The sequence below is a fragment of the Equus caballus genome, chromosome 4 (assembly GCF_041296265.1).
Source record: "Equus caballus isolate H_3958 breed thoroughbred chromosome 4, TB-T2T, whole genome shotgun sequence".
Lineage (NCBI taxonomy): Eukaryota > Metazoa > Chordata > Mammalia > Perissodactyla > Equidae > Equus > Equus caballus.
In genome coordinates this window covers 107,177,912-107,199,253 of record NC_091687.1, presented here as the reverse complement: position 1 = coordinate 107,199,253, position 21,342 = coordinate 107,177,912, and the positions used below count along the sequence as shown (strand labels likewise).

General features: G+C 54.0%; 2 protein-coding genes across 2 annotated transcripts; both read left to right on the top strand.

Moving 5' to 3' along the window:
• The first annotated feature begins 1,412 nt into the window (after nt 1–1,412).
• H2BK1 (H2B.K variant histone 1) lies at nt 1,413–4,241 on the top strand. Its single transcript, XM_005609557.4, has 2 exons — nt 1,413–1,654; nt 4,005–4,241. Exons 1-2 carry the CDS (start codon nt 1,523–1,525, stop codon nt 4,239–4,241), a joined length of 369 nt encoding a protein of 122 aa, XP_005609614.1. The 5' UTR covers nt 1,413–1,522.
• A 1,952-nt stretch (nt 4,242–6,193) lies between these two features.
• IQCA1L (IQ motif containing with AAA domain 1 like) lies at nt 6,194–21,099 on the top strand. Its single transcript, XM_005609556.4, has 19 exons — nt 6,194–6,287; nt 6,958–7,285; nt 8,420–8,539; nt 8,861–9,046; nt 11,203–11,274; nt 12,692–12,897; nt 13,364–13,448; nt 13,896–14,021; nt 14,162–14,237; nt 14,649–14,755; nt 15,586–15,669; nt 15,762–15,820; nt 16,630–16,712; nt 16,891–16,998; nt 17,634–17,833; nt 18,266–18,352; nt 18,630–18,807; nt 19,180–19,418; nt 19,982–21,099. Exons 1-19 carry the CDS (start codon nt 6,277–6,279, stop codon nt 20,084–20,086), a joined length of 2,460 nt encoding a protein of 819 aa, XP_005609613.2. The 5' UTR covers nt 6,194–6,276; the 3' UTR covers nt 20,087–21,099.
• The last annotated feature ends 243 nt before the right edge of the window (nt 21,100–21,342 follow it).

The window sequence follows — 21,342 nt, the reverse complement described above, 5'->3', positions numbered from 1 at the left end:
CCCAAGGACCTGGCCTTGCTGCTTTGTGCCTGAAGTGCGTCCCAGAGCAGAATGGCCTACGTCAGTCCTGAGTATCCAGAGACTTGGTTGTGGGGAGAATGGGGATGGAGAGGAGAGCTCCTGCTACTTCAGCCGAGGGAGGGCCTGGGGATGTTGTTAAGAACTCCCGTTAAAGTCAGGTGGGGTCTCCAGCGTAGTGTTCCTGAGGTGCTAAGGGATGGGAGGGCTTCAGAACCTGAGAAATGTAAGTAATAGGCTAGTCAGCCTGTCCAAAAAAAAGCCAATCTCAAAAATTTTAAGAATGCCTAAAAAGCCCACAAAAGATGTATTTCCACAAATGCCTAAAATTAGCGGTGCCTTATTTTGGGTTAAGGATTGCCCTCTGGGTTCTCTTAAACCCAGCACGTTAAGATGTGGCTGATGTTGAGAACTGGGTGAAGAGGTGAGTTGAGGGAGGCGATTGCTCAGGCTCTCTTTCCTCCTCTGACAGGTGGTGCTTGTCTTCAGTCCTCTTCCCGGGTCTTCCTGACTGGGAAACGCCTCTTTCCCCCAGCCTGTGCTTTTCATTTTGCTCCAGGTTTCTTTAATCAGCGTTCAAGAACCTGAAATACTCGCTCACATATAGGTGCAAAGTGGACAGGACTAACTTGCTCCATTTAACAGCCACATTTTTCTTCCCTTCCCTTAGCTGCTAACTTCCACAGGACCCCGCTATCATCTGCTTTTATGGAGAGCATCCAGTGTTTCTCTCCCGACTTCCTCCAGTCGTCCCAAACCCCTCCCTGTCAGACCCTCCCAGCTGTGCTCTCCTGCTGCCTACACTCTTGGCTCAGCGCTCTGCTCCATCTTCTGCCTTCAGTCCATCCTCACTCTACTCTCCACCCATTGATTCCTCTCTGCTTTTCACACCATTTATCTTTCTCCCTTTCTTCCCAATTAAATTTCCCTCCCTTCTCCCCAGTTAAATTGTAGCCATCCTACAAGACCAGCTTCAAGTCTATCCCATGAAGCCTCCCCTGGCTACTGCAGCCCTCGCTCATTTTTCTTTTCTGGACTCTGTCCCTACCACACACTTTAGCCCTTTTACTCCACCCTAATTGTTTGATGTGAACCAGTCTTGTCTTCAGCTGTACTGTAGGGCTGTATGGGGGGGAGCGTGCCTTGTGTTCCTTCTGACGCTCCCCAGCACTTTGAGCCGTGCCGAGCACAGTGGGTGCTGAGTGATTGCATGGCATGGTTTGGTGGCGTGTGAACTCTAACAAGTGTGTAATACACTGGGAGATGATCCAGTGAAGGAGGGGGCTGATGAAGGGTTTCTTATTCAGAGACAGAAAATCCCAATGGGGAGAGGAGGGAGCAATTAGTCTCTTTCAAGATTAACCCGGAGCATGTTCTGGATAGAGCTGGGCCAAGCCCCACCCCTCCATCCCAGGTGCTGGCTCCCAGGCCCACCTGGTGGGCAGCTGACTTCATAAAAGTAGCCCCCAAGGAGCAGAAAGTGGCTGTTACAAGGAGCAGGAGGATGAGTACTGAGCATGGACAACAGCATCAGTCTGGGGGCCGAAGGGGCTGTAGTTCTGGGGACAAGAAGTCCAAAAAGCGTAGCCGGCGCAAAGAAACCTACTCAATGTATATCTACAAGGTGCTGAAGCAGGTGAGAGTGGGGAGCTAGCTTGTGTGTGTGTGGAATGTATTGGCAAAAGAGCCTTGAAAGGGTGCTGAATGGAGAGTCTGGACTTGGTTTAGTCCTGGCACTGAGGCGAGTCACCTCAGGCACACCGTGTCCCTCTTTAAGGTGGTCACCCTTGATCTTGGAGGTCCCTACACCTCTCAGCATCTGTTGCGCACCTGTGACGTGCAGGAGACATTTAAAGCATGCTCCCTGCCATAGTTCAGAGGCTTACAGGGCTTTTGGACAGAAAGATGATTATGTGGAATGCTAAGTGGGTCATAATTAAAAGACAGGGAGGACTACAAGAAAGTGCTGGGCTGGGCCAGCCCCGTGGCTGAGTGGTTGGATTCACGCACTCGGCTTCGGCGGCCCGGGGGTTCGCCAGTTTGAATCCTGGCGTGGACATGGCACCGCTCATCAGGCCATGCTGGGGCAGTGTCCCACATGCCACAGCTAGAGGGACCCACAACTAAAAATACACAACTATGTACGGGGTGGGGGGGGGGGGCTTTAGGGAGAAAAAGGAAAAATAAAAGCTTTTAAAAAAAAAAAGTGCTGGGCTAAAGGTGATCAGGTATCAAACACATTATGTTACAAACAAGAAGTACTAGTTAGTGGTAGCTAGAGCAAGGAGCAATTTGTGTAAAGTCTTGAGAAAAGTCTTTCAGACGAGGGGCACCCAGTCTTTTGGGGGCTAAGGCGTTGGTCTACCTTATAGATGAGGGACCCAAGGTCCATAAAGGCTTAATGGGTTGACTGAGTCACATGACCTGACAGCAGCAGAGGTCAGATCCCCCTGGCTCTGGGCAAGCCCCTCACATACTTCCACCCCGGAACCCACAGGTGCTCTCTATTTATGCAGCCTACCAGAGCACCTGCGAGACGCACCTATTCTGGGGACTCACATGCAGACAAACATTTCTGAGCACCAATGGATACCCAAACCCAGTGTGGAGGATCCAAGACAGCCTGCTCGGCAGAGCCGGGGCCAGGAGGAGGCGGGGTAGCTATGTCGCCTGCCCTGGGTCTCTCCAACCTGCCTAAGCTTCTTACCCTCCATTAGATTAGATCTCAGAGGTGGAACCTGTCTGCAGTCTGAATCCCATCGGCAGTTTTAGTGACCTGACAACCTGGGTCTCTGGGAATGCTTGGGTGAGGTGGGGTGGATTGGCCAAGAGGGCAGCATCAGAGGACAGACTCCAGTGTCCTGAAGAAAGTGGGGTGGGAGAGGGTATTAGTGAGCCCTGCAGCTTAGCCTGACTTTGGGACTCAAAAATTGTGAGGGAAGGGTTGGACCAGGACTGGACTCACAGAGGAGAGCTGAGGAGCAAGTTACCCACATACTGCGAAACTCACTGTTTCACCCCCACCCTGAGGAGACCAGGATGTGGTGACAGCACAAGGGGTATAGACCAAACCAGCCTTGTACGGGCTCAAATTTGCTGCTGTCAGTGGCGACCAGAGATGGTGGGGAGAGCGTTGGTGGGGCCAGAGAAGCCTGAGTTCTGGTTCTGTCTCCACCATTGGCTTGATGTATGTCGTTGGGCAATCACTTATCTTGCCCTTTACAGAGAAACGCTTACTGTCTGCCTACTTACATTTTAGGATTGTTATCAGGTCCCTATCTTTGTTTTACTAGAGATCACCTAGTTCAAAAGCTTGTGGGACAGAAAAGGAAACTGAGGCCCAGAGGAAAGTGCCTTATTCGAGGTCATACAGTGATTCACGGCACAGCCACAGAAACTGGGTCTCCTAACTCCTAGTCTGCTGCTGAGTTTTTGTCATGTAGGTGTGCTCTCGGGAAAGAAATTTGGTAACAATCTACCAAGTTAAGTGCACAAACCCTTTGACCCCACAGTCCCACCTCTAGGAATAACCTTCATTATGCTCGTACAAATGTTCGAAGATGTGTATTTACTACAACACAGTCTAATAGCAAAAAACACAGGCAAAAGCCCTAAACGTCCATTAGGAGAGGAATGATGACATAAACTGATACATCCATACTATAGAATACTATGCAAATGCATTAAATGAAAAAAGCAGAATGCTGTGTAAGTGATTCCGTTTGTCAAAGGTAAATGCTTATATGTGCTTATACAAGGAACTTAAGATTAAGATGACCTTTTGTGGTTGGGAGAAACTTTTTTAATTTGGAAATAGTAGAAAAAAACCAAATCCCTATTGCCATATCTCTTGGCCTCTGGGAAGAGGCTGGTGAGGCGACCTTGCCATCCTGCCTCTGGCTTCCCGCAGTCCCCAACTTGGGGCTGGGGCTTGTGGCATCAGGCACAGCCTCTTGGGTAACAGAGTGGTCCTGCTGCTTCTCCAGGTGCACCCCGATATCGGCATCTCTTCCAAGGCCATGAGCATCATGAACTCATTTGTGAATGATGTGTTTGAGCGGCTGGCCGGCGAGGCTGCCCAGTTGGCCCAGTACTCGGGCCGAACCACACTGACATCCCGGGAAGTCCAGACAGCCGTGCGTCTGCTGCTGCCTGGGGAGCTGGCCAAGCATGCTGTGTCTGAAGGCACCAAGGCTGTCACCAAGTACACCAGCTCCAAGTGACCCGGGGCCTAACAATAAAGCGTGAACTGCTCCCATGCACTGTGGTGATTTCGAAAAGGGACATGCGGAGGCAAGGCGCGATGTGGGGCAAGGGTGTCATCACCTTTTATGGCTACCAAGGTGGAATAATAACTTGTTTATACTTTTTAAAAACTACTTTCTGGGTGTACCCCATGAGGGACATTGATAGCGCTTTGTAAACATACAGATATCTAATTGGTAGTGAGCTGAAGTAGGACTTGGGATCTGGGTTAGAATCCTGGACCTGTTGCCAGCTGTTTCCATCACTGCCTCTCTGTGCTGGAAATTCCTCATGTGTGTTACTCTTTCAGCTCATGGTTTTGTGATGCCATTTCTGGCAAACTATCATTTCTGTCCTGTGCTGGGCACAGGGACTACACAGATGTATTCTTCAAGATATAAAACAGAAGGCCCAAACCAGCTTCTAAATAACCTGCAGGGCTCCAGGAGATGTTTTTGTTTTCCCCTGACATTCTCTTCCCCTTAATTTCAGAACCAACTTGTGGGAATGTTTTTGACACTCCTAACTTTTCTTCCCCAATTTTATTTTGAAAAATCTCAAAACCCACAGAAAAATTGCAAGAAAGTACAATGACCACTTGCATATCTCTCACTTAATTCACCACTTAACATTCAGCCTCATTGGCTTTTTCTCTCTCATTAGGCCTTTTCTCTGTCTTGTGGGCATATGAGCCATAAATTCTCTCCCATGCTCCAAGGGGGTGAGGTGAGGGGATAAGATTTAGTGACCAAGTTCAGAATCCTTTATGGTCCCTTCTTAACTGGATAGCCTCAGCTTGTTGCCTTCAACTTCATGTGCTGCACAGGCTGTGATAACGGCTCACGCTGAGTTGCAGTCCCACATTCCTCCTGTGCATTTTCTCACACGTCAAGCCGAAGGTGAAGATACTATGAGCTGAGAACTAATTATCCATGTTTTGGTCCCACAACTAGAAGGAGATCTGGCCCCTGAGCCTCGACTCTTCCCCACTCCCACTATGTTTCATACTTGCTACTCAAGTTGTGACTTGGAGACCAGGCGCATCTACATGCCTGAGAGCTTGTTAGAAATGCAGAGTCTTGGGCCCCACCTCAGATTGTGGGATCAGAATCTGCATCTTGACGAGGTAAATCACGCGCCCACTAAGATCCGAGAACTCCTCATCCCTCACTCCACTTTGCAGCTGCCCCCTTCTCCCCCTTTTCCTTTGCCCTGTGCCTTATATATTTATTTACTCATAAGTCCTGAGTTAACACTGAGCCATAAAGGTTACCCTCAGCTGACCAGAGTCCGGATATAATGTTCTATATTTTTTAAAGAATGGTCTCCTGAGCCTGTAGCAGTGATTGGGAAACCCACAGATGGCTCGGAATGAGCCCTAGTCACCACTGAGTCTGACTGCTACACTTTCTCATGTCATTCCCACACGGTATAGTTCGCACAAACTATGTGAATCACCATCAGGCCCAGGGATTCAGGTCTGCTTGTGCTTACTTCAAGGGGAATTAGCGACCTCAGAGCGTGAGCCCAGGCCTTCTGACCCCAACTCCAGGCCCTTCTCCCCTCACCTCACTGCTGCCTCCAGGACAGCTGTATACAAGGATAAAGGAGGCTGGGTCTGAATTAAGGAATATAGGGCTCTTCCCACTGAGAAGTGCAGTTGGAGCAACGCCTTTAGGACCCACGTTCACCAGAGCCTCACAGTTATCGGGTGACTTCAAATAGAGACCATGCTTTTATTTCATCTTCACCAGAAAGGTAGCCACAGCTGACCCCACACTCTGCCCTAACCTTCCAAGGCTTCCACCCTCTCCCAGCATGCTGCCTCCAGGATGTCCTCTGATTGTGTCCCCAATCCTGCACCTGCAGCCCCCTCCTCTCTCAGCCTTAGAACGTTGGGACAATGGGACAGAACTCTTAAAGCCATGCTGTTCTGGCTTTGGAGGGTGGATCCACAGAGGTTCTGGGGATCCCATGACCAGCTCACAAAGGGCAGCGTGAAGAGTGGGCATCATGTCTGAGGGGTGAGTGAGGAGCTGGAGCAGAGCCCCCAAGGCAGGGACAGCAAAGAGCAAAATGCCTCCCTGGTCCTGTCAGGCTGGGGCTGAAGGGTGGGGAGAAGGACTGGTGGGGAGAAGGAGGTTCTGTGCTGGGCCCCAGCCATTCACGCAGCCACCCCGGCTGCTCCCGCCTGTGGTCAGCTTTTGCTATTCAGGCTTCCCTAGGACTGTTAATTCCAGCACCAGGGCTCTGCTCTAGTGAATGGACCTTTCTCTACAGTCATCCCTCACCCCCACTTCCCACCCACCATCCCAGACCACTGCAGCATCCCTGGGCTGCACCCTCACCCTGGAGGGATCAACTGCCCACTCCAGAAGCCCTCCTCCTTACAGGGAGCCGCTAAAGGCCATGCCTGTTCTTCATTCTCCTTACTAATCCATTAGCGGACGCCCTCCCTGCAGTGACCCACTCTCACACATTCTCTAAGCCCCAGTGTGTGCACTGTAACTACCATCTCATTCCCCCGGAGGACCCCTCACCTCACCGAATTTCACTTTGACACCATGGGGAACCTTAACGTTACACCTTCTGGAGCCCCGAGTTCACACTCCTCAACAGCTCAGCAGCGCCCATCACCCCCATTGGCTGTCCCCACTCCTCAGAGCACCCTGGTGCACACTTCTTCCTCTCCAGGGCTTACCAACGCCTCTGGGACTCCTCTCACTTGACCCTACAAGAGCTGCTGGACCAAGAGCAGCCCTTGCTCGAACCCGTGCCCGACCGGGAGCGGCAGTCCTTCCAGTACAGGCTCTCACGGCTATACCTGTATTACCTGGGGCTGCTGCGCCGGTTCGACACCCTCTATGACCAGATGGTGCAGCCGCAAAAGAGGCGGCTGCTGCGGCGCCTGTTGGACAGCGTGGCAGGGCGCGTGCTGGAACTCAAGGACGATCTGGTGCGCACCGACCTGTGTGAGAGCCACTGCCTGGACCAAGTGCTGCAGGACCTCAAGCTCACGCCGGTGCGCAGGCCTCTGAGCGGAGCCACGCCCACGCCAGCTGGGGGTGGGAGTCGGCCTTGACTTCCGGCGGACGCCTCCGTTGGGACATCAGCAAGGAAAAGAGGCCAGGGCAGATCAGGGGAGGGGATTTGGTCTTGGGAGAAGGGCTTCGGGAACCCGGAGGTGTGAGCAAGTAGTTGAGAGGTAACTGGAGAGTCAAGTTAGAGGCCACTCGTGGCTGGGAAGATGCACAAACCTGGGGAGATTGGTGAAGAGTCCTCTAGAGGCTTGCTCCTCAAGGTGTGGTCCATGGACCAGCAGCATCAGCATCACCTAGGAGTTGTTAGAAATGCAGAATCTCGGGGCCTGCCCCGTGGCGCAGCGGTTGGGTTCGCACGTTCCTCTTCTCCTCGGCCCGGGGTTCGCCGGTTCGGATCCCGGTGCGGACATGGCACCGCTTGGCAAAAGCCATGCTGTGGTAGGCGTCCCACATATAAAGTAGAGGAAGATGGGCATGGATGTTAGCTCAGGGCCAGTCTTACTCACCAAAAAGAGCAGGATTGGCAGTAGTTAGCTCAGGGCTAACCTTCCTCAAAAAAGAAAAAAAGAAAAGAAAAGAAATGCAGAATCTCTGGCCACACCCCAAACCCACTAATCTGCATGTCTTTTAACAAGACCCTCAGGTGATCTGTATACACTGACAGGTTCTGGAGCACAGAGTTTCTGCTCTGGCTTCCAGTCTGCCCCAAGGTCATGGTTCACTGCTCCATGTCTCAAAGTTCTCTAGCCCAGTCTGCATCAGACACAGCAGTGGACTTGAAAAAAAAAAAACAGATTCTCCAGGCTCTGCCGTTCTGGTGTGGTCATCTGGGGAGGGCCTAGAAGTCTGCATTTTAGGAGCTTCCCGGTTGATTCTGATGCACAGCCAGGTTTGAGACCACTGCCCATGGTCTCAACTCTGGCACATGGTGAGGGCAGGAGAAGAGAGGGATGACCCTTGGGAATCTGCCGATAACCTGTAAATTTCCCACCTCAGGGCTCTAGAATGGAGGAAAACAGTGCCAGGGTCTATGTAAGCAGCTGACAATGGTAATGGATCAGCCCCGTGGCCCAGCTTTTGATTCCTGACCCTCCTTTCCCCGTATTGCCCTGAAGGCAGAGCTGGAGGTCCCAATCCCTAAGTACTTCCTGCTGGAGCAGTCCAGTATTCTGAAGGAGCGAGGGCTGATGCTGGCAGAGATCCTGTCCAGAATGGAGAGACTGTCCTCCGAGGAGGTAAGTCCGAGAGGTACCCTCCCAGACCCCTCCCATACCCTGGCTCCTGGAACAGAGTTGCCACCCCCAGGATGCAAAGAGGCACTGCCCTGCCCTACACTCACGTCAGAGTGCTCTGGGGGTTATCCCCGGCCCCCTTCAAAGCTGCTCTTGTGCTCCTTGTAGCCTTCTAACATCAAGGCAGAGGGACAGAGCTCGGCACCCAGATGCCCCGGGAGGACCAGGCCCCAGCACGTCTTTTAGTGGTTGGTCTCCCAGCTGCCTACCTGGATGCAAGTCTTCTCTCATCTCCTCCTGCTCCTTTGCCCCTGCTCTGGCCAGAGCTTTCCAGAAATGCACCGGACTGAGGCCGTAATCTTACTGCAAAGGGCCGAGCGGGCCAGGCAAGGCCGGCTCCGAGCCAACTTCATGCGAGAGATTCGGAAAGAGGAGGAGCGGGATCGGAGGATTCGGGAGGACGGGCGGCACAAGTTCAGTCAGGACCAAGCAGCTATCGCCATACAGAAGGTAACCCCTGGCGCCCAGGAGGGGGATCACAGTACAGTCACCTCTTCCAGGAAGACTGCCTGGCTCAGCAATTGATGACAGAGATGCTGGTGCTTGGGTTCTGTTGCCTCACAACTAGATCCTAAACTAGGGACCTTAATCACTCAATAGCCATGTATCTTATTTGTTATTATTTATTCCACTTCTCTACTCTCAAAAGGATTTGAAGTGGGATACCATAAAAACCCCAGAAATGGAAGGATCATTAAAATTAGGGGAGAAAGATCCATAATGAAGCAGCAGAACAGAGTAGATGATCATTGCAGAAACTCTTTAGACTTATTTTAACTCATGTTAAAAATGAGTCACTAAAATGTGTCCTGAGCCTCCTGGCAGCTGAGGCAACAGGAAACATGATCATCAAAATAGCGTTTGAGAATTGATGTGATACAGGTGTCCTCAAGGTCTGTGCCGTCTGGGGACACACTTTAACGTGGAAATGACATAATCCCATCCCATCCTGCCTCACTGCTCAAAACCCAGCCCCTCCCGAGGTTTCTCCGTGCTGCCTGCTGTTCTGGTGGTCATGCTCTCCTCTGCTCTCGACGGCCATTCCACCCCTCTCAGCCCTTGCTGGAGCCCCAGTGTGTGGTGTGGCCTCTCCATCACTCTCTGAGATGCTGCTAACACAGGCCCACTCCAGGCGGTAGTGGGTACCAGCCAGGTGAGACTGGAGGGCCCCTAAGAAAATTCCAGGGACCACTTTCCTCCTGCAGCCTCACTGTTCCTGAGACCCACTGGCCTTGCCCTGTAACAGGGAGTCTCTTGCCACCTTTTCTTTCGGAAACGGGCCCAGAACTGATGGCATGGGGCTAAATCTTTCTCTCTTGAATCAGTCTTCTCTTCCGTCTTCTCTTTCTCAAGTCCCAATGCCTCAAAAACTTCTGTATGCTCGCCCAAAAGCAAGAAACTTAGAGGAAACTTAGAACCTCTTCCTACCAAAAACCAAAAGCAAACCCACCAACTAACAAACATACATCAAGTCTGAGAAGATATGTCTTCTCCAAACGGGATAGATTTTGAATTATGGAGTAGTATGCATAGCATCCCAATCTGAGCCCCCGCCTTTGGGTGACTGTAGCAATGTGCGGCTGCCCCATGGATGAGGAGGAGGTCCTTGCCCGCAGGGCTCACAAAAGGAACCCTTTTGAGAAGGAGGGTTGGACCCAAGGGTAGAGCCCCACTTCCTCCCTGAGAGCCAAAGCAAATTATTTTGTCCCTGTTGCCAGACATCAAGGGTATGGAAATACTGTGTTGCAGTCTTTGAGTTCTCTCCTGCACTAATAAAAGGAAAGACTGTGTTAAGCACTTAGTCATCGTGGGCCTTTCCTGTGCTAGCCACAGGAGCTGGAGGACGGAGCTGGGACAAGAACCCCGGGCCCAGAGCCTGCTCACTGAGGCACTGTGAGGGAATGGAAAGGACCTCGCAGGGTGCTGGCCCTGCCTCCCTCTGCCAGAGCCTTGCCCTCCACCCCACTGATACTGGGCTGTCCACGCACCTGAGAGTGGCCAGCAACCTGAGAGAAGAGCACTGAGCGAGGAGTCAGGAACCTAGCCCTGGTCTCAGCTCTACACTGACTGGCTCTTGGGCCTGGAAGAGGCCATGTCCTATCACTGGCCCCAGTTTCCTTGTGTCAAAAATGTAGGAATTAATTAGGGGAGCTCCGTGGTCCTTACAGTGCTGACATCTATGTGCCTGGGTGGGATCAAGTGCTTACTCCAAAGGTTCTGGGAATTCTGAGCATGAGTCAGGAGACCTGCTTGGAGGAGGCGATACTTAAACTCTTATCTGTGCCTCCAAAGGTACAGCAGATGAGACGCTGGAGATGAGGAGGAATTCCTGGGGGCGCCTGAGGGAACAAAGCCTGGGAGCTGGGCGACTTGGGTGCACCCCCGCCCCGCTCTGTTCTGGGCTGTTCCTGCTCAGGGTGGCAGTTGCCCATGAGCTGCCGTCCTGGAGGTGCCCTCCCCAGCACTCCTCCCCCCGCCCCCCCCAAATCTCCCCTAGCCAGACCTTCCTGGAGACAGAGGCTGCTGCTCCTCCTGGGGCTGAGCCTGAGAACCACATCCCTCAGAAAGGCAGTGTGGGGAGGGTCTGGGCCCATCTGTCCCCCCAGGTGTGGAAAGGCTACCTGCAGAGGATGCGCACTCAGCAGGACCGGCAAAGAGAGATGGAGTTCATTGGCATGGTGAGTCCCTTTCTGGCCACCGCATGGGGCCCCTCCTCTCTTCTTCATCCCTCTGCCCCGTCCCTAGAGTGCAGCCCTGTACAGCCCCTCACTCCCTCTGCTCAGGACTGTGGTGGACGTGAGTGGGGCAAGGCTGGGGCCGGGGGATCCTGATTGAGGGATCCTTCAGGGTTTGGTTGAGAAAGAGGGGGAAGGACTGGAAAGCCACAGCCAACCACGTCCCTTCCCACCCCTCCATCTCCTAGAGCTGTTGGAAATCTCAAATGTGGGGCGGGGTGAGGGACAGTAGCACAGAGCATCGTGGACCCCACGTCCGCACCCCTAGTTGGAAAGAGAGGCTGCATGGGTGGGCCCAGCAAAAGGGGAGGCCACAAGGCCAGTGGGAGCCACCCCCCTCACATCAGAGCATTTTGGGCCAAAGGCTCCCCACTTGCTTTGGGGGCCCCAGACTGGCTTCTCCTCTGCTGTGCAGGGAAGAGGGCTAAGTGTGAACTACGTAACATGAGTGAGAGTGTGCTTGTGTGGGTGGTAAGAGGGGCAGAGCCCCTGGAGTGTGTGTACAGGCGGGGTGAACAGGCCCGCTCTCGGCTTCTGATCTGTCCTCTGCTCTCTGATGGTTCTTTCATCCCCCTAGTCTCCACCGACTCAGGAAAAGAAGTCAGGAGGAGGGTCATGATCCCTGGGAAGGGACTTTGCAGTGGGCAGACCTGTGGAGGCCTGGGTGATAAAGGGAGGGGGCTGGGCTGGGGGGGAGCAGAGAGATTGGAGACAAGGGCTAGGTTGGCTACACCAGGAGGTTTGGGGGCTTCAGAAGCAGGGAGTGGCCAAGGGCCACTGCATGGGAGTGGGGGACCCCACTGGAGAGCTGGACCCCCAGGAAGCGAGAGCAGACAGAGGGAAGCCAGGTCGGGCCTTGGTGGGGTGGGGGCAGGGGGACATGGCACGGCAGTGGGTGAGGAATGAGGCTGGCCGCCCGGGCCCATCAACAGTGTGAGCTCAGCGTTTTCAGTAATTGTCTCTGCGCAGAGTGATATTTAAAATACATTTGGGAGCCAATGAGGCGGGAAAGTGGCTGCGAGAGCGGCTGCCAACACAGGCCGCTGGGGTGGGGGTATGTGTGGGGGCTGGGGCCGGAGGCTCACAGAGGAGGGTGCACTGGGGGGAGTGGGCAGGGGGGGCCAGCACGGATGCATCTAGCAAACTCATTATCAGAGTAATTTACACAGATGAGTTTCGGCTCCAAACACAATTTCTCCTGATGCAGGCATGCCTGCTGTTCCGTGTGGGTGTGTATGTGAGGCCTCGTGTGTGTGGCTGTGTTGGGGAATGAGTCGGGGGCAGGTGTGTGTGCCTGAGGCCGGGGGCTGGGTCATTCCACTCCCACTCCTGAGTCCCTCGGTCTCTCCCACTTCCCCAGCTCCCCTTGCGCAACCACGTGGAGCACTTGGGCCTCCTGTCCCAGGCCTGCCTCTGGGAGGATGTCCGGAGGCTCCACCAGGTAGAGAAGGAGCAAGAGTTCCAGTTGGCCATCACAAAGACCCACGATTCTCTCAAAGAGACGGAGGGGCCTGACATGAAGGAGAAAATGAAGGAGCAAATCCGACAGTGGTTTATCGAGTGCCAGTCAGTGTCCCCAGCTTCGGCTGACCAAACCCTCAACCCCTTTCCCTCCTCACCCCAGGGTCCTCCACACCTGTTCTGTCTTCTGGTCCAGACTGGGCTCTTTTCTCCATCTACCTCCGTCTGCCTGACACACTGCTAACACACTTGGCTTAAATCTGGGGTCCCCAACCTACAGGACCATCTCCATACATGACTCCCCATTTCCCCACATGGAAGAGAAATGCCAGAATAAGATGGGAAAAGCATCCATGAATGCCCCCCCGAGTAATCTGTCCTTTCTATTCTGTAACTATCTGCTCCTTCCCTCTCTCCCTCTATCTCCCTGGTCCTTCGTGTTTTCCCATTCTTCCCTCGATCCTTCTGTCATCCATCTACCCATCCATCCATCTGTCCATCCATCCGTTCGTCCATCCCTCCCTCCACCCACTCACCTGTCCATATTTCTGACCATCTTATGTTCATTTAGTGCCCTTACTGGCCGATTCCCTGATTATCCAGATGAGTCTTTAGGTGGATCCTACCTGATCTTTGCAGACAAGACTCCAGAACAGGTACCCTGGAGGTGGGGACAGGAGATTTTCTTGGAGTCTGTGCTTACAGAGAGCACTGAGTGTAAACCAAAGGTGGCAGTGGGGTGCAGGGAGAGATCAGCCTCAGTTGAGGCAGATGTGGCCAGAGGAATTTTATGTAGCTAGCAAGACTGCATGGGGAGGAGGGGTACCTGTGTCTGGAGAAGACATCCGTGGCCAGGGAGAGGAAAACTGTCTGGTGAGACTATCATGGCTCCAGATCCCCATGGGACAGGAGAGCAGCACTCTGGCACCTGGTGTCCCTTTCTTCCTGGACCCCAGTGGGGTCTCTGGAGTCTCGGCTATCTGGATCCCACTAGTGACCTTAGACCTCGGGAATCCTGGGTCCACACCAGCTCCAGGCCCTGGGTTCTCCTGCTCCTATGAAATCCCCTTGGTCTCTGAAACGTCTTTCATCCTTGGTCACAGGTGAAAATGGAACTGGAGGCACAGGCCCAGGACAGCAAAAAAAAGGACCAAGAGAAAAATAAAGAAAAAGAAAAGGAGAAAAAAGAGAAGAAGAAGAAAGGGAAGGCAGAAAAGAACAGGAGGGGGGTAAGGCACATGTGGACCAATTGGGCGGGGACAAAGTCTGAGGGAATTCGTGGCGGAAGGCTGATCGGTTGAGAATTAGAGCCGGAGTTTGTGATGGGTGGAGGTGAAGGGGTCAAGGTCAAAGGCTGTTTCTATTCTAGGAAGCAGATACAATGCTGAAAGTGTTGCCATCCAAATTTATACCTGTGATCAATGCCGGACACGAGGAGTACATAAGTAAGACGGGAGAAGGCTGGGGAAGAGTGTCCAGGCCTTGTGGGGCTTAGGGTGACTGACCTTGGTCATGGGGAAAGTAGACATGGGCCATGTGGATCATAAGGTGGCAGTGTGGGCGTTGTAAGCCAAGAGGATAATGCCAAATGGGGAGAGGGGCATGGGGTGTAATTCTCTGGATGGAGGGTGTTATGTGTTTGGGTCTGAATCCTGTGGTCACAAGCCTTGGGATCAGGCCTCTGTCTGCCGTAAGGGTAGGAATAGTGCCAGGCAGCTGGGTGAGGAGGGGGGGACCAGCCTGGGTCAGGTTCCTGGTCCATGTGCATGTGCATGTGTATGCACATGTGTGTATGAGTGTACACATGTACACCTGGGACTCTGACCTCCACGCATCTGTCCAACTCTCACGGTCAGATCTGTGGAAGAACCAATATGATAGCACACACCCTAATCAGAGTTTTGACTCTGAGACCCTCCGGGTGGAGAAGAGGAAGGAAGTGGAGCAGGAGATCCGGTTACAGGTGAGCCGTTGCCTCAGGGCTTGGCTGCAGGCTTCCTCCTCCCATCAGGGCCTCCAGCTGTTTCAGGATCTGTCCCCTCTATCCTCCCGCGCATCCTCAAGCCCTCAGCATGCCCGTCCACTGTAGCATCCCCTATGCACTGCCTTCCCTCCATAGTCCTAGCTCTGTCTCAGTCCATCTGGTCCCGGCTGTTCTCTGCATGCCCATCTCCGTGGTCTCCCTTTCTCCTGGGGTGTGGATACAGCCTGGATGTGAGGGAATGGGAGGGGCTCTGAGCCAAGGTCACACCCACCATCCTCACCGACCTTAAAGGGCTTCTGTGATGTGCCCACCCGTGCCATGTACTTTGGAAGCATTAGATCTTGTGATCTTTCCAACAACCCCTGAGGTAGGCACCATGATTTTCTCAATATTACACACAAGAGAGACTGAGGCTGAGAGATCATACAACTACTCAAGGTCACACAGAGTTTAAAGGGTGGGTCTGGGGCTTGAACTGAAAGCCGACCGACTCCATCCTGGGGGCCTCTCCCCACACTGATGCCAGTTCAGAGCAAGGCTAATGCCTGAACAGGATATGGATTAGGATTGAGTGTACCTGGGTGTGGGGACAGGAGGTGGGTGGGGTGGGTGGGGTGAGAAATGCAAAAGCTGAGGCTTCCAAAAGAACATGTGTGAAGGTTGGTGGCCACCCGTGCTGGCTTCACTGGGCTTGGCTGACTCTTCTCTGAGGCTCTCCTCATCCTCTCCTCCCCTGCCTCCATCCTCCCCTCTCCCACCTGTCCTCCTCAGTCACTCGCTGCCCCCTACACTCCCTGTTGTCCCCCCAGGTTGATGAGCTGATGCGTCAAGAGCTGAAGAACCTGCGCCTGGCTGTAGACAGGGAGGAGGCTAGACCCTTGAAGGCTCCAAAGGCAAGATGAGGGGCTAGGGCTGGGACAAGGGTGGGCATACAGTGGAGAGGCAAGGAACAGAGGATAATTGTCTATGGCTTGTTTTTGACCAGAAAAAGACTGGGAAGAAAACTGGGAAGAAGAAGAAGGAAAAAGATCTGACCCCAGACAGGTAGTGGACCCTCCACCTGACTGTGGTGGTGGAGCAAGCCTTTGTCTAGGACAGATCTGACTTCTGCTCCTGGTTCTGTTGCTGTGTGACCTGGGGAAAGTCACTTAACCTCCCTGACTCCATGTCCTCATTAACCAAGTACCTGTCCTGCCAAACTCACAAGATAGCTGTGAGGATCAAGTAGAAGCATAAGAAAGTGCTTTGAAAATGATGATGCAGAATAAGATGTGAATGGAGTTCTGTCCTCAGTGCTCCATCCGTCCTGTTCCTCCCTCTAACCTTTCCCTTAAGCAGCTCTGTCCCTACCAAAGCCATCTGACCCTGGACTTTCCACTCTGGGACATTGCAGAACCTGTCAGTGGTCCTTTTCTGCTCACTTCTCTGGTGAAGCGAGTCACAAGCACACTGATTTTAGCTACTTTAATGGCCATCCCTCCCAGGAGTGTGTACATCTTCAGTGTGGTTTCTAGGACGAGGGTGATGTGTCACCCAAATCACTGGGTTCCTGATGGTGGACCTTTGGGCCGTGAGCAGACTGATAGAGGGCGTGTCACAGAGATTGCTGGTCCTCCCCATAGCCCTCCAACCTACAGAGCATCTGCCGTGGGCAGACTGCCTTCTGGGCCAGTGGGTTGGTGCAGCGCCTTCTGATATTGGCTGTCCAGTGGCACTACTGATAATTTTGACCATAGGATGTTGGGAAAAAGGGCCCCTTATCCCCCTCTCCTCATACCCACAGCACTGCCTCACTCGTCTCTGTCTCCATTTCCCTTGGTCCTTGGGGGCCCCTCTGCGCCATCCCCTGCCAGGTCCGTGGAATCTCTGTTTGAAGAGCTTGTCCTCTCTGGCTTTCTAAAGAAGAATGAGACAGTGGCATTGAAAGACTATGTTGGTGAGAACCCTTCCCAGAGCCTACTCCTGGAATGAGGAACAGTGCCCGAGGCCCCTCAGCCACAGCTCTTCCCGGGGCCGACTCTCACCCTCTTGAGGGAACCTTCTCCTTGAGGGCTTCCCTCTCTTGGCCTTCCCCAAGTGGATGCCACTCACCAGGTGGCTGTCTGTCCCCCCAGGTGACTTCCTCTATCTTGGATCCACTCTGAGTTTTGCCAACAAGTTGCCCATGCCTTCCCTTTTTGACATACGACAGAACATGGCCTTGTATGGTGTTCTCCGGCTTGGTGAGGGGCCCTAAGGAGAGGGAAGAGCACTGGGCAGGGGGGGCTCTCGGGAGCCTGGGTACAGGTTAATGTGGCTGAGGTGGGCATGTCCAGCCTGGGCCTCCAGTCCCTGGAGCCATGGACCCATGTTGGACTTCCCCCAGCCCTGTAGGAGGTCATACCCAGACTGGACCCCCCCAGAAGTCATGTGGGCCCTTGACCTGCTGAGAAGCCCATACTTCTAGCCTATTGCTCACTCCCAAGTGACATCCCATAGTCTGTCCCATTCCTAGTAGATGGGAATCTTTCTGAAGTGGTTGGTCACATGCCCTTTAATTTCACCCCTTTATGACCCAGGAGTGGAAGCAGATGGCATGGCAGACGGGAAGGGCAATGGAAGTGGGTAGAGGGCTCCCTCCTGACACCCACACACAGCTTTTCATAACTGTGATGGCTAAGCCACTCCAAGTCATCTAGGCTGCCCCTCTCAGAAAGCAGGCCTGGGGCATTGCTCAGACAGAGGGGAAGGCATCACAGCCAGGATCTGAACCTCATCCTGCCTAGGCCCAGGCCTTTGGCCTCCCCTTGCACAACATCTCCACCCCTGGCCCCCTGCTGGCCTACCGCCTGCCTCTGGCCCCTGTTTTCTCTCTCAGGCTCCCCAGATATACACTCCATGGCTCCCCTTATCCGCTCCGTCCTCCTGGTGGGCCCCTCTGGCATGGGGAAGAAGATGCTGGTCAAGGCTGTGTGCACAGAAACTGGCGCCAATCTGTTCGACCTGTCACCTAGCAACCTGCAGGGCAAATATCCTGGCAAGACCGGGGCGCAGATGTTGGTGCATATAGTCTTTAAGGTCTGCGTCCGCTGACTTTGGCATTTCTAGTTCTCAGACCGACAACAGAGCAGGGTGGGGTTTATGCTTAGGAGGTCGCACATCTGCCTATTTGGCGTGATTTCAGGAGCTGGTGAGGTCTTCCTACCAACCCCTACTGGGAGCTTGTGGATACCTGAAGCCCCAGTGATGGGGGAGGTGGGTGAAGTGGGGAGCAGAGCAGTTTCTTCTCATGGTAGAGATGAGGCTTAATATGCAGCCCCGCTGCCCAAGGCTGGCAGGGACTCTGTTCACACTGAGGTGTGATGGGTGTGCAAAGGCTGGGAAGTGGAGGCTGGAGCTCTGAGGTCCACCATTGCCCAAGGCCAGCCCTGATGCTGAGTTAGACTAGACAGGGAGGCAACCCTTGTCCAGGGAAATCTAATGTCCGGTTTCTATTCTCTGACTGTCCAGGTGGCTCGACTCCTTCAGCCCTCTGTGATCTGGATTGGGAATGCTGAGAAGAATTTCTATAAGAAAGTCCCAAAAGAAGAGAAGGAGGTGAGTGAGGGGGCAGGCAGGATGAGCCCATGGCAAGGCTGGAAGGCTTGGACTTGTTAAAGTCACTCCAAACCTCACCCATTGTGTGGCCTTGGACAAAGCCCCTGTCTTTCTTCTGTCTTATTTCCTTATGCTTAAAGCGGGACTGACAGCCTCTCCTGTCTGCCTGTTAAGGTCTGTGTGAAGCTAAGTGTGGGCATGTGCTCCGAGAACTGAGAATCCCGTATGATAAGTTGCCCCATGTCCTGACCTCCCTGCCTCTCCCTCCCCTGAGCAGATGGACCCAAAGCGAATAAAGAAGGACCTGGCCAAGGCCCTGCGACTGCTGAATCCCGGAGACCGTGTGATGCTGATAGGGACCACCAACCGGCCGCAGCTGGCTGAGATAAAAGGGCTGTGCCGGACCTACGAGCGAATCCTCTTCATGCCACGGCCTGATTACGCTTCTCGCTATGGTGAGGCCCTGCGTCGTGGAGACAGGCCAGAGAAGGGATCCAGGGACCAGCCCTACCAACGCCTACCCAGCCTTCTTCCCATACCCCACTGCTGCTCTGAGCCCTCACCTCCATGGCCAGGTGATCCAGAAGGACCACTAGGCAAGTAGCCCGGTGACCTGGGTCCTGGCCAGGCTCTGTGGACACGTGCAGGCCACGTAGGTCCTCGAAGTCTCATTTCCTCGTGTTAAGTGGGGAGGATGATCTTTACCTTCCCAGGAGGACAGGTGGTGTTGGATGTAGAGCCACTCTCCAGCAGCAAAGCTCGTTCCAGATACAGGGAGAGGTGCCCACTGCCTCTCCCTGCCCCGTGCCTTCCCCCTATGCCTGCAGTGCTCTGGAAGCAGATGATAGAGGCCCAGGGAGTCCAGATGGCCGAGAGTCTGGACGTCAGTGCCCTGGCTAAGGTGTCTGATGGCTACACGCCTGGTCACATTCTCCATGCCATCCGATCGGTGCTGACCCAGCGGCGGCTCCTGCAACTGTCCAAGCGGCCCCTGGTGGCCTCAGAGTTCCTGGGGCATCTGGCAAAGCTGGAGCCAGTGTACAGGGAGGAGGAGGAGTCCCTGAAGGTGAGGCTTCTCTGGGGAGAAAGCAGAAGGCAGGGTTGTAGGCCAGCACCAGCCAGGGAGTTGGCCCTCTGAAGCCCCAGGCCATCCATCACACCTTGGACCCCTCACCCTGCTACCCCATGGAGTTCAGCTGCGAAGGAAATAAGAAATCACAGGGAAGGACATGTGGGCAGGACCGGCTCATCTGGTTTCCTTGAGGGTGGGAGCCTGAAGGGGCCACCTTGTATTAGGAGCCTGTGGTTGTTTCTGGCACCAGCTGCCACTCACTTCCCCCACCTTGGAGTCAGTACCCACCCCCAGAGCTGACAGGATGGCTACGGGAGTACAGGAGGCAGGGCTGCAGAGTGTGAGGAGGAGGGCTTGCCCCTGACAATGGCTGACACTGTGGCCTGGGGTATTTGGTGGGGAGCGAGGGAAACTATCCAGCAGGATTCCCGGACCTTGGAGGAGCAAAGGTTAATGAAGACACCCATCCATCAAAAGGGAAGGGGTGAGGTCAAGAGGCAGAGCCGAGGGTCAGTTCCAATGCACTTACCCTTCCTCCTCTTCATCCTCCAACACAGGACTGGTACTTCAAGACCCCGCTGGGCAAGAAGAGGATGAAACTTAGCAAGGACCAGGATGCTGAGGAGGCCAAACTGGCAAAGGAGAAGAAGAAAAGGAAGTGATGGCTGGGGCCGGGGTACCCAAGATTAGCGGTGGGACTGGGCAGTGCCCCATGGGCAAAGGGACCAGGGGCAGAGGCATAAATGCCCAGATGGCTAGGGGACCAGCTCTCTTTGTCCATCTCTTTGTCCCTTGCTCTGTGCCCCCTGCCTGTGCCCAGCCTTCACCTCGCATCCCACCCTCCTCTGGCCCCCCAGCTCTTGCCCGCTCATAGCCATCTCCGTCTGGCTCCCAGATCTCTGTCCTCTGACGCCACCCATGTTTTCATCTCCTGTCATTTTCTTGTCCTGGCTTCTCAGCTCTCTCCTCCTTGAGGTATGTAAGGGAGAAAAATAGGAAGAGAAGGAGAGAGGGAGAAAGGAAAGAGGGGAGAAGGCAGGTCTACAGTAAGTATAGAAACAGAAAAAAGCAAGAGTCTGGAAGTCACAGACCGTGGTTCTAGCCCATTGGTGCTAACTCCCCATGTGGTCTTGGCAGTCCTTTCCCGTCTCTGGGCCTCAGTTTCCTTACCTGTAAGGTGAGGAGAGGTTGGACCAGGCAATCTCCAAGGTCCCCTCTGCTCTTGGGTTGGATTTTTCCTGCAAAGTGTCTGGGCAGTCAGGGAGGGGAGGGCTCTTGGGCAGCGGTGGGGTGGGGTGCGGAGAGAGGGCTCAAGGGAGAACACGTGTAGGGAAAGGGAGGGTTTGTGGCCAGAGCTGGGGCTGCTGGTAGACCCAGTGCCATCTCTGAGAGATGGGTCTTCATCTCTTTCGTCTGGAGACCCCTGCCCCCCACCCGCCCAAGCTCGTCACTCCTTCTTCTGACCCAGAGCCTGTCCCTCAGGCGGCTGAGTGGGACGAAGCCTCCTGCCCCTCGGTGGAAGTCCATCTGTGGGACCCCTTGCTGGGGATATAAGTTATGGGAGGCTGATGTCGGGGAACTTGGGGAGCAGAGGGCTGGAAGCCCCAGGGTTATCTTGGAAGAAGTGATGTAAGGAGTATGTGAATAAACGTCAAGTTGTGTGCCAGGCCTCAAAGGCAGTGAGAGCCGACAAGGCAAGCCCATCATGCTGGAGCAAGCCATGAGCCCTGTGGTGGGCAGGGGAGGATCAGCCTGCCTAGGGACTGCGTTTTGAGTTTCTTGTCTCTCTTTTTTCCTTTTTATTTTCCCAAACAAAAGTAGTCTCATTATCCTAATGTGCCTGAATGGGAGAGCCACTTCCTCTTTCTCATTCTCCAGCTGAGATCCCCTCTAACCACAGCAGGTAGAGGTGCCATGA